General features: G+C 34.9%; 1 protein-coding gene across 1 annotated transcript in view; it reads right to left on the bottom strand.

Annotated features, from left to right (window-relative positions):
* The window catches only part of Fstl5 (follistatin like 5), a 410,609-nt gene that overhangs the window by 61,242 nt on the left and 332,411 nt on the right, over window positions 1-16,956 (bottom strand). Inside the window, exons 11-12 of the mRNA XM_041659533.1 lie at window positions 11,950-11,976; window positions 6,535-6,653 (exon numbers count right to left, since the gene is read on the bottom strand). Coding sequence (XP_041515467.1) covers window positions 6,535-6,653; window positions 11,950-11,976 — 146 coding nt within the window. The remainder of the gene's footprint in view (window positions 1-6,534; window positions 6,654-11,949; window positions 11,977-16,956) is intronic.

The following is a 16,956-nucleotide window of genomic DNA, read 5'->3' on the forward strand; positions in this document are numbered from 1 at the left end:
TGGGAGGCTGGGAGGAGGCGGAAATTTTTTTCTCAATAAATAAATAAATAAATAAATAAAAAACCTAACTCTCCTGGCCAAAGACTTTAAGTTACTCCATACAACCAAAAGAGAGTAGTTGGCAGAATGTGTTGAAATGAAAACAAATACCAAAACCCCACTGAGATATAGTAATTATGGTGACTGTCAATAACTGTGAGTTAGGTAGGACCTGGAGCTTCACTTTCAAACAACTTAAGAACTAGCATGAACAACTGGAATTAAAAGACTCAGTTTAATTTTGCTTCTTAACATAATGAAGGTTTTTTTAATCACAAAGTAGTAATAAATTTGTTTTCTGAAGTGCACTTAGCAAAGTGGCTAGCAAAGAAAAACTAATAATGAAAATCGGTTACAACATAGCATACACACATCGTACTGTCCTATTCTTAAAATGGTAGAAAGTTGATTATAGTCACAGGAAAAGCAGTCCATCAATTTGAAATACTGATATTCCTTTCAAATATATTGTTTACCTTAACCATTCTGCAAAGAGAGAATACAAACTTCAAACACAGTGTGGACCCTAGTTTTATTTGTATTTACACAAATACTCCAACTAACTTTCAATGCATTCTTAGGACTAAAGAGATTAATAAAACATTGATTCCCTAACTATATACCACACAGTATGATTTTTCTGACTTTGGAAGGTGGTCCCTTGGTTATTTGTCAGTACACCATTCTAAACACAGACAAGATCTAAACTGCTGTGTTCCCTTCGCCTCAAGTCTTCTTGGGCTATTCATTTCCCTGATCAAACAGTGCTGTGGCATTATTTAAAAAACTGACAGCGGCTTAACTGTGAAATAGTTTAGAAGGAAAAATCTAGTCATTTGAAACATTTAAAGTAACTTTGATTTGGATTTAATTCACCTTGAATGTTGCATCTCATTTGAAGTAAATTATGTCTCATCATTATGAATTCATAAAAGAAAAGGGCAACAGACTATTACAAAAAATAGTTAAATAACCCGGAATGTGCGCTGTGGCCTCCTTCCCTTCTCAGCCCTTCCTTTTCAGGATGGCATTGAGTTATGCATTATATAGGTTTCTCTTTTTACTGATTTAGTTGTGAAAAAAAGATTCTCCTAGATGTGTAGACTACTACGCATTGTCAGTAAAACGGAAGTGTAGATTGAATTCCTTGTCGGTCTGTTGATTGTAGTTAGCCCATGTAACACCACTCAAGCACCCCACTTTGATCCCGCAGTGCACAGTGTCAGAAGCAGATGGTGCCCATCATTCGGATGGGTTTCACCCACCCTCCCATATTGTCTAGCTGGAAGCGCCTGATGTAGAAGACAGGCTGCTTTGTTCTTTGAGTCTACTACTGGCTGAAAAAAAAATCCTGTCATAATAGAATTATCTCCACTAGATTATAAATCTATCTGCAGACATAATTATACACATTTCTATTTTAAAACCTGACTGTAGTTTACACAGAAATCTGTGCCACATAAAAATGCTAATGAGGAACAATGCATCTGATTAACCTTTTTTTTCTAGCATCAGTGATGGAACCCAGAGCTTTACACATGTAAGGCAGAGGGCAAGATTAAAAACAATTTTACATTTTTTTAAATACTTATTGCTTGATTATATTGTTTTTAAGCTGGAATCTTACAATGTAGGCCTGGGCTATCCTGGATTCATATAATGTAGATCAGGTTTAGCTTTGAAATTCGAACAGACATCCTACCTCAGCCTCCAGCATGCAGAAAATGCGGTAGCAAATTTTACTATGTACAATGACAGGGCCCACAGATATGGGTCCATTCTATCTTGACTAAAGGTCAGAGAGATGAAACTTCCTTCTGTTCCTTCAAGGTTATTGTCAACAGTTCAAATAACAGATCAGAGTTCTTTCTCAAGGTTATTGTCAACAGGTGTGGCTAATATCCAAAGCTGGTATTTAAGGTATTAACAAATAGATCTGCTTCTAAGTCTAAGAAAAGTCTAAGGATCCACTAGGTTCCCACTCCCTTAGGAAGATAACTATGGATTCCACCCAGAGACTGGTTGCCTACAGAATGTTTTGGTTCACGTTAAAATAAAGACTAAAACTGTTAATTTGATGATTTATGTTTCCATTCCTGAAAAATTCAGATGATGTTTGTAATCTGATAGAATTTTCAGTATACTTTAAAATGAAATAAAGATTGTTTAACTAAAATGATCAGTTATCAAAAACATACTGACATAAAATATTTAATAGTGGTATTTCAAAAGGCATGTATCAAAGAAAACATTGTCTAATTTAATATATAATATGCAGACTGGACATGAGGAGACATGGTGGAACAAACTGTTACGTCTTAAAAATAAACAATAATAAACTTCTATTTATTAACAATAAATACTGTATTTTATTATTTAAATAAACACATTTAAACTATTTATATTGAGAATTGTACTGCTTTTTATTTCAAGTGTTTTTATGCTTAATAATATCTGTATTAATACTTTTTTCAATCACCCTACCCTTTTAAAAAAAAATCTAGTGAGAAATGCAAGTAACTTTGAATACACTGATTATTCTGCTGACAGTCATTAAAACAACTGACTGGTTTTATAAATAGCTCCTGGAGGAAGCCTTAATACGTTGTCTTCTAGAACCTTGCTGAGCCTAATGCACAAGAGAGCTGCAGCCTTCTATCAGGACACTGCTACATGCTTTAACTCCCCAGCCTCCTCCAAAGTCATCCTAGTGGGAACTTACAAATAGATGTGCGCCAGAAACATAGAGCAAGAGTGTGACAACAGCATGAATCTTAAGAAATACCAGAAGATCTCTATACAACTGACACTTCAAAAAACAGCTGCATAAATGTATTTCTTTTGAAACAGAGAGAGTAATCTCTGAAGGAGTATTTAGAAGGCGTTTCTATTTCTCTCTGTAGAAAGTTCTTTGCATTTTGCATGATGTCACTGTACATATAAAAGAACAAAAGCATAAAAATTTATCACTCCACAGTTGTGCAAATTAAGCCCTGTTTGAACAATGTCCCACAGAGACAGCACTATGCACAGGAAAGTCCTGAATGTGTTTTCCAGAGTGCATTGCAGTTTGGATTTAGAGGGCTGCCCACCAGCAATGCCTGGAAGTAAAGTGTCCACACCACATTAGAGGATTGTTGTTTAAACAAGTATTTGGGTGCCTAATATTGAAAAGTAGTAATTGAGTTAGAAACAGGACAAAGGGAAAATTGGAATTGTCACTAGGAGAGTTGGTGAGTTGGTTTCTCCTGTGGAGAAACATGGGCTGCTCCTGCTTGTTAATATGAGTCAATCTTGCCTCATCCTGGTATCGCACTAAGGATCTATTACTACATACTCTCTGTATTCTAGTAAATTATTCCTACTAATTTCCCTGGGAAAAATAATCTTCAAATGAGGAAGTCAAAGGTTAAAGTGCAGGATCTTTGAGATTCATGTTAAGTGTGCTAAAAAAGACTGCAAGTTCAGTTTTGCTTCTCAGAACACTTAAAAATTGACATTTAATGCATATATAGAACCTATGGTCCATGCTCGAGAATAGTTAAACATGGACCATTTTCTCAAAACTGGGCCAGTAGTCAATCAGAGTAATACGCTGGTTTTTGTCAAGGTGAGCAGTTAGATCCAAAGAAACTTACATCTGTAAGCACTGAAGGTGATTGAATTAAAAACCTTTAAACATCTCATGGGTGGTGGATGGGATTGGCAGTCCTTGAAATCCAAATGAATGAACAGTTTGTAATCTGAAAGAATGTCAACAGTTTTCTCCAAACTTATTTCAATTTGAGTATGAATCCGTCAGTCCAAAAGAGAAATATATTTACTTGAAGACCATACCCTCCCTGACAAGACGAAATCGTGTGTAGAGTTGGTATAAACAAAGCAAAATTCCTGCCTACCAGAGATACAAAACAAAGGGCAAAATTCAAGTCAAGAGATGAAGGAATAACACAGCTCACTGAACTCATCCTTGCCAGAGCTCTCCCAAAGTCTGAAACCTAACGCAAGCTGACATTGCACCAAAATTGAATTTTTATGTAGAGCAAGCAAACGGTGTCTTTTGAAGAATTTGATGGAAGGTGTGAAGTGTATCAGTCCTTATCTACCCTTTACTGATCCACTCCCTGTGTCGGGAACTGAACTGTTACTATCTTAGCATTGAAAATGACTTTGAAAAATATCTTATCAATGTTTATTCTTTATTCATGAGTAAAAAAATTATTCCAAAAGATTTCTCCCCTACTGTTCATATCCAAGAGAGTTATCCTCTAAAATCAGATAAGACAGATTTAATTTCTCTACTACAAAGAAAGGATGTTTTTGCACATTGAAACAGTGCCTCAGATCTTATCATCACGAATTAATAGGCACTAGAGATTAAATTTATCCCCTAAAACCGCAGTGATAAATTATTCTTAGAAATGTTTTTGACAAACAACAAAAGAAAAACACTGTTGTAGTGAAATTATAAAGCAGGGATTAATGTTAAAGTAAGGAAGAAATAAGATGCACCCTGATTTAAAGTTAGACAAGACTGAGTGACTCACAGTGGTGTAAGGCAATGGGCATTTTGTTAAAGTGTTTTACTTTTGCTCTTTGTGTTTATGTGTAGCAGTTTTTGAGCTTGTCATGAATACACACCTCATCATACACTAATGGAAGAACAAACAGAAGTGATCAACTATATCTCCCTGACCATATCTTGAGGTTCAAGTGCTTGGCCAAATCCCAACATAGATAAGGAGAAGGTGATTACATAGGTGACTGACCTCATCCAGTATGGTGAGCATGACTCAAAACTCAAGTGTCCAAACACAGACAAAATTCTATCTCAATATTATAATATTGATGAAGGTTCTACATTGGCATTTAAAATAAACATCACCGACTACAGGGCAAGGCCAGTTCAGGAACCTTCTCCTATATTGCTTAGGGTCATAGCTGGAGTAGTCATCTTTGTGGATTCCTGGGAATTTCTCTATTTCTGGGTTTCTTTCTAGCCCCATAATGGCTCCCTCAATCAAAATATCTTTTTTTCCTGCTCTCATCTCTGATGGAAACGGAGGCAGAGACCTGGATCAGAGCACTGGACTGAGCACCCAAAGTCCAGTCGAAGAGTGGGAGGAATGAGAATATGGGCAAAGAGGTCAAGACCATGATGGGGACACCCACTGAAACAGGTTACCTGAGCTAATGGGAACTCACCAACTCCAGCTGGACAGGGCCAAACTAGTCCCTCTGAATGTGGGTGACAGTTGTATGGCTGGGGTAGACTATGGGGCTACAGGCAGTGACACCAGAATTTATCTCTACTGCTTGTACTGACTTTTTGGAAACCTAATCTCTTTGGATGGATACCTTGCTCAGCCTAGATATAGTAGGGAGGGCCTTGTACCTTCCCCAAAGTATGTGCCTTATCCTGTCTGAGAAGTAGATGGGGGGTGGGAAGAAAAGGTGGAGGGAATAAGAGGAGGAACTGGGATTGGTATGTAAAATGAAAAAACAACAAATTTACGTGTAGATAAACAGAGAGGGAAGAAAGAAAGGGATGGAAGTGAGAGGAAGTAAAGAAGAGAAAGAGGCGAGGGAGAGAGAAGAGTAGGGAAGGAGGGAAGGGAAGAGGAAGGCAGGGAGATACAGAGAGAGATGGAAATATGGAGACAGACAAGAAGACAGATTTCCCTAATGAAACACTGTCATAGTACCTAATTCTGTATCCTCTTCCTATGAACTTACTTAACAATTTGAATCTTGAAGTTGCAGAATATCACAATATGCACACACAGTGGAATAACAATATTTTCTATCTTTAAATATAGAAAAACACTTCATGTAACAAAAAATTATTTAATTCAATTCAATATTATGTGTTCCTCATTTTATTATTATATATGTTTGCTTTTCATCTGTGGGCTTTGCATTCAGCTGTGAATTGCTGTCTTCATATATCAATATACAACAGCATTACTGGCCTCTGATGGGCTAGATGAAGATAAAAATCAAGTTCTCAACTACGAACTTAAATGTCTTCTTTAGTCACATGCCAAGGCCTTGTCAACTTTAAATGAGAATTTAAATGAGAATTATGAAAGAATATTCATATTTTAAATGATCACATTTTGAGTGTTTAGTATATGTCTGAATTTGTGTAAGAGAAGATAGGTAAAATAGGTTTAATGTTAAATATCCAAAATACATATATTCTAAAAATTATCCTATTTTCTTTTACTTTGTTAAGGAAATGATACCCTAAAAAGCTGGAGGTGTTCTAATTAAGTAGCCTGAGATAGTTCTTGAGTGTTGTGTTCATTGTTGAAAATTTATCTTTATCAAATTACTTATAAACACGTATTAAAATAGCAAAATAGGATCACAAATTTAGAATTTCCTCCCCTAAGAAGTTTTACATAGCTACATGCTCCATTGTCTTTCCAAACTATAATTTTATTTACAGAAGTTCTTTTAAGACAGTAAAGGAACTCTGCAGAGACTTACCTGAAATCCAAGGAGCTTTTCACTGGGCTTGATGTGTCTCTGAAACTCACATTCCGTGGGCTGGATCACTTTGATTCCATCTTCGTAAAACACATAGAACATATTCCCAATGCCCAGACCTTAAGGATAAAACACATTTCAAAGTCAAATAGAATCATCAGAAAATTTTCAACTTAGCTGAGCACCCATTAGCTTCCTGGCAGTGATGGACTGAAGAGGTTACCTGATGTTTATAAAGCACACAACCTCCCTACATGAGACACACACAGGCATTTCCCTGGCCTTCCTGCAAGGTCTTCTAGATCCACTCTCATGCTTCACACCCATGGGGAACAAAATGAATTTCCTTATTTATGCCAATACTTATCTATGGGACTTAAGTCATATTTAATCTTATAAATTGGGTGCTGCTAAATATCAAGTCATAAATTTTAGACATATTGAAAAGTATCTCTGTTTTCATTGATGGGAGGAAAATGTATTCAACAATTAATTTGGATTTTATGGTTTTTATGCATGGTGTTTTTATACTTCATCTTATAGTGCATGAATTTACATTATGTAATAACTCATAAGTACTGAAATAACTGTAGATTATTTCACCAATGATCTGGTAACTATTGCTCCAGAGAATAGCACATTAAGAGAAGATATTCCTAAACAGTAGCAGAAATGACAAGACTTACATGCAAGTCATATCTGTTGCAAAAAGTTTCATAAGAAAGAATCATTGGTTGTCAGCTTTAAGCTATATGTATACCTGTGCATAACAGAATGCAAATTTTATATTCAAGCCTTAAAAAAGATTATATCTATAAGGCTTAAAAAGACGGCTACTTCTTATTTGTATTAGTCAAGCCTACATGTAAACACTAATATATGCTATATATTAATAACTATCAATTTAATATTTTAGTTCCTGTATATTGCTGCTGTAATTTACAATCAAACATAAACAAGTCACACTGTGTTGTCTGAACCGTGTAGAAACCTCTGGAGTATTTCATGCTTCTTAGAATGTTCCTCTCAATTTTGAATAAATATCTTTCTACCCCAAACTGCTTCTGAGCTACCATCATGAATCAATGTACACTTGAAACTGGCAACGAGTTGCCATCCAGAATATCTGCTAATTTTCTTGAACTATTCTCACCTCTCACCTCTCTTTATACTTCACTAAGGTTTATTTAACCATACTTTTCAAACTACATACTCAATGGGATCCCACTCTCAGTTACTGAACTGGTCTAATTTCTGAGTACAAGTGTCCTTGGAAATACCTAATTTATCCAAATCACACATTTAAGCCTGCAACTCAGTTTCTTACCTTTAAAATATGAATTCATACCAGTACTTTTATCAATCATAACATATATCCCAGGATACCAGCCACAGGTGAAATATAAATAATTAACTACCTGGGGTTTACTCTGCTTTGTTCATTTAAATTTTCTCCAGTAGAAAAATAATCCCTTAGTGTTTATCAAATCACCCTGAAAACATTCACGTTTGGACATGGAATTATAACTGTGTAATCACCATCCACATTGAATTTAGAGCTAAGAACTGTATCACACAGCTACTGGTGAGAATTAAATAATATCTATGGAATCAGAGTTAAACGAATGATGAGCACACAATAAGATTTTAAGAAGCAGTAAATGTTGCTATTCATTGATGCTATCTCTCATGGGCAGGACATAACTGCAGGTGAAAGGTCAGTTCTTCACTGTGTTTATGTCTATCTTCTCCACAATAACCGATTATATATATCATATATAATATTATATATATATATATATATCTCATGATCCCACAAAAATTTTAAGCTGATTTTCTTTTTTTATTTATTTATTAAAGATTTCTGTCTCTTCCCCACCACCACTTCCCATTTCCCTCCCCCTCCCCCAATTAAGTCCCCCCCCCCAGCCCGAAAAGCAATCAGGGTTCCCTGTCCTGTGGGAAGTCCAAGGAACCCCCACCTCCATCCAGGTCTAGTAAGTTGAGCATCCAAACTGCCTAGGCTCCCACAAAGCCAGTACGTGCAGTAGGATCAGAAACCCATTGCCATTGTTCTTGAGTTCTCAGTAGTCCTCATTGTCCGCTATGTTCAGCAATAAAAAACAAGGACTTCTTGAATTAAGCTGATTTTCTAGTAGAACATTTCTCATTACTTTGTCCTTTGTCCTTTCAGATTGTACCAAGAGCTTTCTGTTCATATTCTTGCTGTAGTAAAATGCCATTCACTTTTCTAGCTCATTCTTCTACAAAGAAGTATGGTTTTCTTGAAGACTACCAGGAGTGATATCATCTGCATCTTCAATATTAATTCATAAGCAGATAAATAAACTAGGGCCTCCTATTAAGCCCATTATAAAAATATTTGAAAAAATCAAAATAACCTGAGTCTGCTAATCACTTTTGAAAATGCAGTATTTCAAAAAAAAAAATGATGTGTTCTTTATACCTAAAGAACATTTTTACTTATTTTGACTACTTAGGCTGAAGCTACGGAATTTTTCATGCTAAGTATTTGTTCCAAAGCAAAAAGGTTTCCCTGTCTTCTCAAACTTCTACATACTCAGTGCCTTTCAAAGTGCTAATATGTACATGCATATTAGAAAAATTATTTGTAAACAATACATACTTCTATAAAGGCAGAGTGGTCATGGTTCTCAGAATAAAAAATAATTAGTCCTACAGTTTTCAATTACACTAAATGATAATGTGTATTTAATGCTACAACACATTATAGTTCAGTGACCGCTTCTACCTTGCTAGTTCTAACAGTCTTTTTTTTTCTCTTTCATTTTTCATGTGTTGGTGGAGATAAACACCTGTATTATGTCATTTCCAAATCAATTGTTTATCTAGCTGCTAATCTGGAAATTAGTTCATGATTATCTTAGATTCTTTGGATTCTGTTCTCCTTATATACAGTGTATAAAAGGCACAGAAATAATGACACTCCCTCTTATAAGTAGCAATTATTTCTAATCTTTACTGAACATTTAATTCAATATTAATACAGTGAAGGACATAGGATTGCAGTGTGTACTCATATTTAATCCACGGGGGCATGGCAGTGATAGAGTGATTTTGTACCCTGTTACCTCTACTATTAATTATGAACAGTACATACATGATGAATTTTGTTCCAATATGATCTGAGTCATTTCTGGATATTGGATTCACGTTTAAGCTAATAGAGGAAAGGATCTTGTAGTGGTACTTGTTCTGGATTAAACTGTCAAATGACCTTAGTTTATGTAACACTGTCAGTAACGACTTAAAATCCTATAATGATTTGTTAATCAAAGTTTTATCACTGAGTTTAAATAGTTAGGAAGTATTTCCTTAATTAATACTATACTTCCATTTTCCAGTGACTATAAATATATTTGCATGCATATATGTATATATACATATATGTAAGATTCTCAGTATACATTTACATGTTACAAACAAAATCTCCTTTAAGCTAAAAATTAATATGGACTTTTCTCTCCCTGAATAGAATATTTTCTTTTCTGTTTTTAAATGTAACCATTATTTGTATCACGATTTAGCTGCTAAATCTGTCTTTGGACACTGAGAACAATTATATTAATACTTGAAAATAAAGACTTTATAGTATGTTTACTAAAATGAAACTTGCTAGCCGGGCGATGGTGGCGCAAGCCTTTAATCCCAGCACTCGGGAGGCAGAGGCAGGTGGATCTCTGTGAGTTCGAGACCAGCCTGGTCTACAGAGCTAGTTCCAGGACAGGCTCCAAAGCCACAGAGAAACCCTGTCTCGAAAAACCAAAAAATAAATAAATAAATAAATAAAATAAAATAAAATGAAACTTGCTAAATACAAAGGCCAGGGTTCAAGTCCAAGAGTAACAGAAAAAAATGTCTTACTCATTGTTTCATTTTTGCTGTAAAGACTTCTGAGAGTGATGGTGTCCAATCTTTTACAGGCACTATTAGTACAGAAGTGTGAATTACCTCACTATGAGTGCACCAATCAGAATCATTTACACCAGAGTCCCTTCTTAATGAGGCTACCTGAGATGAGCCAGTTGGTGCATAATTACTGTATTAATATTACATGATCATTGTATGTCAAATATTATAAATTAAAAATGCTAACATTTATAAAAGTTAAAATATATGGACTTTTTCATACACTTTATGTTGATCCCTATAGCACAGATTTGAGGAGGGAGTGCTCAGAATGTATGATTTGCTGTGAGCAGCTAAGAGATAAAATAGTTCATTAAATTTCTTCCCACATTCAACTACTAGAACCAAGTCTGTGGCTACTGATCTCCTGCTCAGGAGGAGGTGTACTCTCCATCACAATGATAGCTTGAAACAAGTGTTTCAATGCTCAGAGAAATATTTATTTGTTCTCAAGAAGAAATATGGTATAAAGAAACACTAGAAGTCAAGTCAATGCAGGCTTTAGTCTAACTGAGCTTTGCGCAATTGAAGATGAAATATTCAAGTTGAATAGAAGGGGGATGTGGCCACAGCAGAACCGCTTCAATAAAAATCAGAAAAGAAGATCATGAGGGAGGTTTGAAGGGCCTGAGGGAGAAAGCCAAAATGCCTCCTCATTGGCAGCAGAAGTGAGAAGGCCATTTTCCTCAGACATTTTGACTAGTGAAGAAGACAGCCGAAATTGCGTTCCTGAGTTATATTATATAACATTTATTCAATGCTGACTACTGTTTTAAAAGCCAAGAGCAGCCCCTCTGAGCATTAGTAACAGCTACACTTATTTTAGGAATAAATACTAAGATTAATACAAAGTGGCAGGCGTGTGTTCTGTAATGAAACTGTTTGATTTACATTTCAACTTGTAACTCATTTTTATACAAAATATAACCATTTCATAAGATAGTTGTATAATTATTCTTATACTGACTTAACCAAGGTTACCATGGAGAGCATGGTAATTTCAATTGCTTTTACTGTCTTGACCTGCTTTTAAACTTTTAAAACAATTTAAAGGTATTATAATGAGAGTTTCTATTATTAATGAATCAAAGTGACCTGTATTTAAATAAGAGTACCTATATTTTATATTTGCTTTAGGTATGGGGGGAGCACAGTATGCCGAAGGACGCAAGAAGACAATCTATAGAAGTTGGTTCTCTCCTTTCACCCCATATGTTCCGGGATTAAATCAGGCCTTTAGGTTTGGTTTTAAGTGCCTTTATCCACTAATGTATTTGGTTGTCCTATTTAGGTGATAAATATTTTAATAGCGCCAGGAATATAATAGAAAATTGTAGTATAATCAAATTAAATTTTGAGTCAAAGTGAAAATAAGCCAAATATTGAAATAAATGATAGTTCGCAAATACAGTAAAAGTCAAGCCAAAAAGTCACAACAATATGAAATATAACTTAATTTAGTACCTTCTTCTCTCCATAATATGTTAGCTACTGCAGCATGCCAAAAAAAAAAGAGAGAGAGAGAGAGAGAGAGAAGAGAAAAACAAGTCAGGAAAAGTTAGTTGCTCAGTAAAATGAACAATCACTGTGGAGACCAAAATCTAGAAAAGAAAGTTTCTATGTATGGGGTGGTGTACTTGAAAGACTTTTGCAACTCAGCAAGGGGTGACGGTGTGAGAAGGTGCATATATTGGAAACACCTAGTTTCTGGAACAAAGATTTTGTAGCAGACTAAGAATACTTTTATATCCTTAATCGAGAATATTAAGTTAGCTTTTATGAGATACAGATTTAGAGCAAACATTGATATTTAAAACTATTGAATTAGTTGACATTTTAAAGTCACCAATAAAAAAAGTTGTAACTTTTCCTGTTTTTACAATATACAATATTTTCCCACAATGTGAACTCCCTGCAATGAAGCAGCATTCCAGAAAATAAAGTATCCTGAATATTACCTGCAATTTTTATGTAGTATGTTCATTCATTGTTTCAAACCAGACATTGTAGCACGATTAATAAAAACTCAGAGATAGAAATTGGGGTTCAACCTAAGGTTAGAAAAGCAAAACAGCCAGTCACTGGCTCTTACATCGACCTCAGTCTGAAATGGCGATCCAGCCTCAAGGAATAGCTGTCTTCTCCCATTTTAGAGTCCTCTCTAGTTCTGGGACTAAGGGTGTACAGCACTCTTGCTTGGTTTCTATGGTAAACTGTGTGGCTACTGGGATTAAAAGTGTGTGTCATTGCTTCCTGGTTTGTGAGGCTGGCCAGTGTGGCTGTTTTACTTTTCTGATCTTCAAGTAAGCTTTATTATTTATTAAAACACAAATTAAATCCTACTACAAGACACAATGATAATATATGTAAAAATATATTTTGGGTTTGTGTTACCTCACTCGGTATGATGTTTTCTAGCTCCAACCATTTGCCTACAAACTTCAAGACGTCATTATTTTTTTCTGTTGTGGAGTACTCCATTGGGTAAATGTACCACATTTTCCTTATCCTTCTTCGGCTGAGAGCCATTTAGGCTGTTTTCAGGTTCTGGCGATTATCACACGTACTCACTCATAAGTGGTTTTTATACATAAAGCAAATAAAACAGGCCTATAAATCATAACCCTAGAAAACCTAGACAACAATGAAGACCCTAAGAGATACATATATGGATATAATTTACACAACAAGTAGAAAAATACAAGATCTTCTGAGTATATTGGTAGCATGGGGACCATGGGAGAGGGTGGAAGGAGAGGGTAGAGGAAGGGAGTGGAGCAGAGAAAAATGTACAGCTCAATAAAATAAAATAAAAACCTTTTGCTAATTTTAGGACACACCACCTATTTGTGAAGAGTGGGTTCATTAAATACTAAATAGAGACTAAACCAATAGAAATTTAAAATATTAGAACAGAAGTAATGGAAATGTCATTTTCTTTTTTTTTTAAATTCAAAGTTAACAGTTTTTATATTTTTGTCAAAAAACAATATGAATTAAAAGAATAACTAAGTGACAAAAATTGCTTACATATATAATTACTTACTAGGTGCTTGGCACTCACTTTTCTTAAATAAAATCAACATCTATGTGAAGCCAAATCTACACATTTTATTTTGTTTGTTTGTTTTATTGAATCATTCTATCACAGAGTAGCCCTGACTGGTCTGAAACCGATCAGGTAGCCCAGGCTGGCCACAAATTCTCTGCTGTCTGCCTGCCTTAGATACCTGCATGCCGGTATTACAAGTGTAAACCACATTGTTTAGGCAAGAAAGTCTATAAGAAATCGGAGTTATGTTAAGTTACAAACATTCAATAAAAATATATATAAAGTTAGCCAGTCAGGGTAGTTGTATAGGAAAATACAAAATAAATTATGACAAATTCATATTCTTCTTCTAGAAGGACTAGATGACACATTATAAGATGTTGTTCATGCCTGAAATCTAAAGCATATTGGTGATTTTCTGTTATATAAAATGAGGGCTCTCAAATACTATGTTTACTAAATGTATACTTATTTTCAAGACTGAGACAGTGAATATAATATAGATAGTAAATTTCAGATATTGCTACCACTTAAAGTGCATTTTTATTTTTCCCATTTATCAAACTAAACTTACTGCATAGATGAAAGGATAGGACAAAATGATTGAACTACACAAAGCTCTATTAGTCATCAAGATATGTGCACTACGTATGGAAAGTGTGTGCCTGTTTCCTAGGGGATCTGCATTTTATTTAGCTAGTTCCTCCAAGTGTTGTGGAGAATTTTAAAGTTTCTTTTGATTTTGTTTTTAGTTTATAATTGCATCATTTTATCTTCTGTTTTATTTCTCCAAGTCCTTCCATACACTTGGTCTTTCTCTCTTTCAGATTCGTGGCCTCTCTTTTCCATTAATTGTTGTTGCATGCATGTAGATGTATGTGAATATATTCCTAAATATAACTTGCTCATTGATATAATTTTAACTCATGTATGATAAGTCACAAATGCACATTTAGTATTGCATATTCGATTGATATTCTCTTCTCTGGGGAACTTTGCTCTGCCAAAGAGCTTCTTGTATGTTCTGAGCAGCAAGTGTAGCTGCTTGTAGAGTTCCTCATTGAGTTGCTTCAGGTAGGTGATTTGCTGTTTGACTTTGCACAAATAAATATGAACAAAACTTATTGAATACTTAAATATAAATTAAAGCACATGAATAAACTTGAGAATTAGTGATCTGATAACATGTTTGCAAATCATATGAACAAATGTCATACTTACATGTCCACCACATTAATTCTATAATTATGGCATTATTTGTTTATTTATCTATAGATTTATCAGATCCTTAAATTTTAAAATGGCTTTATCTAGCCATATGTATGTGTGTATAATACATGGATACACACATCCAACCACAGGAAATGTGTCCTCCAAAGCTTTGCGAAAACATTTTAAATGTTTTTATTTGTGTGTGTGTGTGTATGCCATGTAAATGCAAATATATCTGAAGGCCCAAATGGGGCATCAGAACCTTAAGAACTGGAGTTTGACATGGTTGTCTTCTGCCTGATGTGGCAATTGATGGAGCAGCAGATGGGCTTAGCGTTAGAGCCACCGCTCCAGCATGTACGAACTACCAAAATAAACCTTATTTCATGCCGTCTCTCACCTATTGTTATGTCTTCCTGAATCTCCTACCAGAGGTCTTCCCCTAGCATATTTTTGGTGAGTGATTTGTTTGTTTCATTTTAATATAGTCTTATTATATTATCTATAGATACCCTGTCTATAAATAAGAGATTAGATTAAGTAATATTTCACATAACCTTATGACTTAAATTGTTCTGAAATATAACATAAAAGTTATCAGTTCTAAAACCCGTTGGACATTAATCTTTTCAAATTATGGACCTCACAGTTCAATATTTAGTTACAAAAATAACTTGAATATAAGATTGTTTTAGATGATAATAAACACACTCTATTGAAAATGTAGATCAATAATACAGAAACCAGATATTGGTATTCATGTTTTATTATTAATTATTTTACTGATCTGCTTACTTTATATATTAGGAGCCTGTCATTCCCCTTACAGTGATGGCTCCCATATCCATACGCTCTATGCGGAAGTGAATTGGCAGAATTGAGATATTTTAAAAGCAGCATTAGTAAGGCAGTTAACAACATAACATTGTGCTCTAGTACAGAACATCTGTTTCCTTTGTCTATGCCTGTGGTTTCACCTCAGCATGTCTGTTCCTTGCCTTTCTCCTTCTCTGAAAGCTTACAATTTTTTACCACTACGAGACATTTTTTTTTTGATAAAGTGCACTTTTGTGAACATAACATTTAAGCTAAATGTCTTATTGTCTGCTTTCCTTTTAGATTTAGGAAAATGACTTAACATTTACATTACTAAGCAAATGTAATAAGACAATCTTAAGATAAAAATTTAATGTATCTAAAAATCAGTATGGTTAACAATATAGGACAAGAGCTTTCTTTGGGTGCACATATGGGAAATAGCGTGAGCTGTTTGAAAATGCTATGTTTAGGCTAGAAACTATATTAACTCTGTCAAGTTCACTGCCTGCCACATGCCTGATGCAAAGACACATTTAAAATAAACTAATTCTCTTTTTACCCTGAGTGAAGGCAATTTCCCAGTTTCTAAAGTTTCAACCTGTGTTTTATATTAGCAGACAAGGCCACAGTGTCCAGTGTTTTTATAAGGAGATGATCATAAAGTAGACAGGAAATGATAGCTCCAGGTTTAAAATGATGAGATGGGATAATCCAATTATTGTGTTGGGGGTATTATAATAGGCATTAAGGAACTATGCCAGGAAATGGAGAGTGAAAAAACAAACACCTTATGGTTGTACAGCAGATGAAGCAGAGAAATATAACCTAAACCCTGGGAAAGAAGAGTCTTTGCACTCTAAGAGTGGCATCCATGAGGGGGTTTAAGTCCCTGACTGTCCAATAGAGGCTTTCAGATACTGAAGAGAAGTCTATCACTGATCACTGAATAATGTCAGCTTAGAGTTCATGAGAGTTTTAAAATAAGAAATAATTTAAGGAAGCAAAGAAAGTCTACTATGGGCAACTAAGTGTATGCGATTAAATCCCAAATGAGGAGAGAGCTGTTGCTTTGTAAAAGTAAAAACCACGTAACAACAGCGTCACAAAATACAGAGGCTATACCATGGTTGTTTCCAAAAGTGTCTGACTTACTGGTTTAGAAAAAATATACTGTGTTTCATAGGTATGACTGGGCAGGTCCTGACCTGTAGCCACTTAATGAATTGTGTGTTTTTCATGTGGATGAGTGGGTACAAGCCAGCAGCCCATCAAGATATTATGTGGTGTCAGCAGGCATGAAGTCTCCTACACAACATTCTACCATGGATCATTCTCACTTGGAAGACTGAAATGAGCTTTGGAGTTAGATTCTAAGCAGACTCACTGAT

Source organism: Microtus oregoni, unplaced genomic scaffold (genome assembly GCF_018167655.1).
Source record: "Microtus oregoni isolate MIOR12 unplaced genomic scaffold, Mior012 000010F_ref0000083, whole genome shotgun sequence".
NCBI lineage: Eukaryota > Metazoa > Chordata > Mammalia > Rodentia > Cricetidae > Microtus > Microtus oregoni.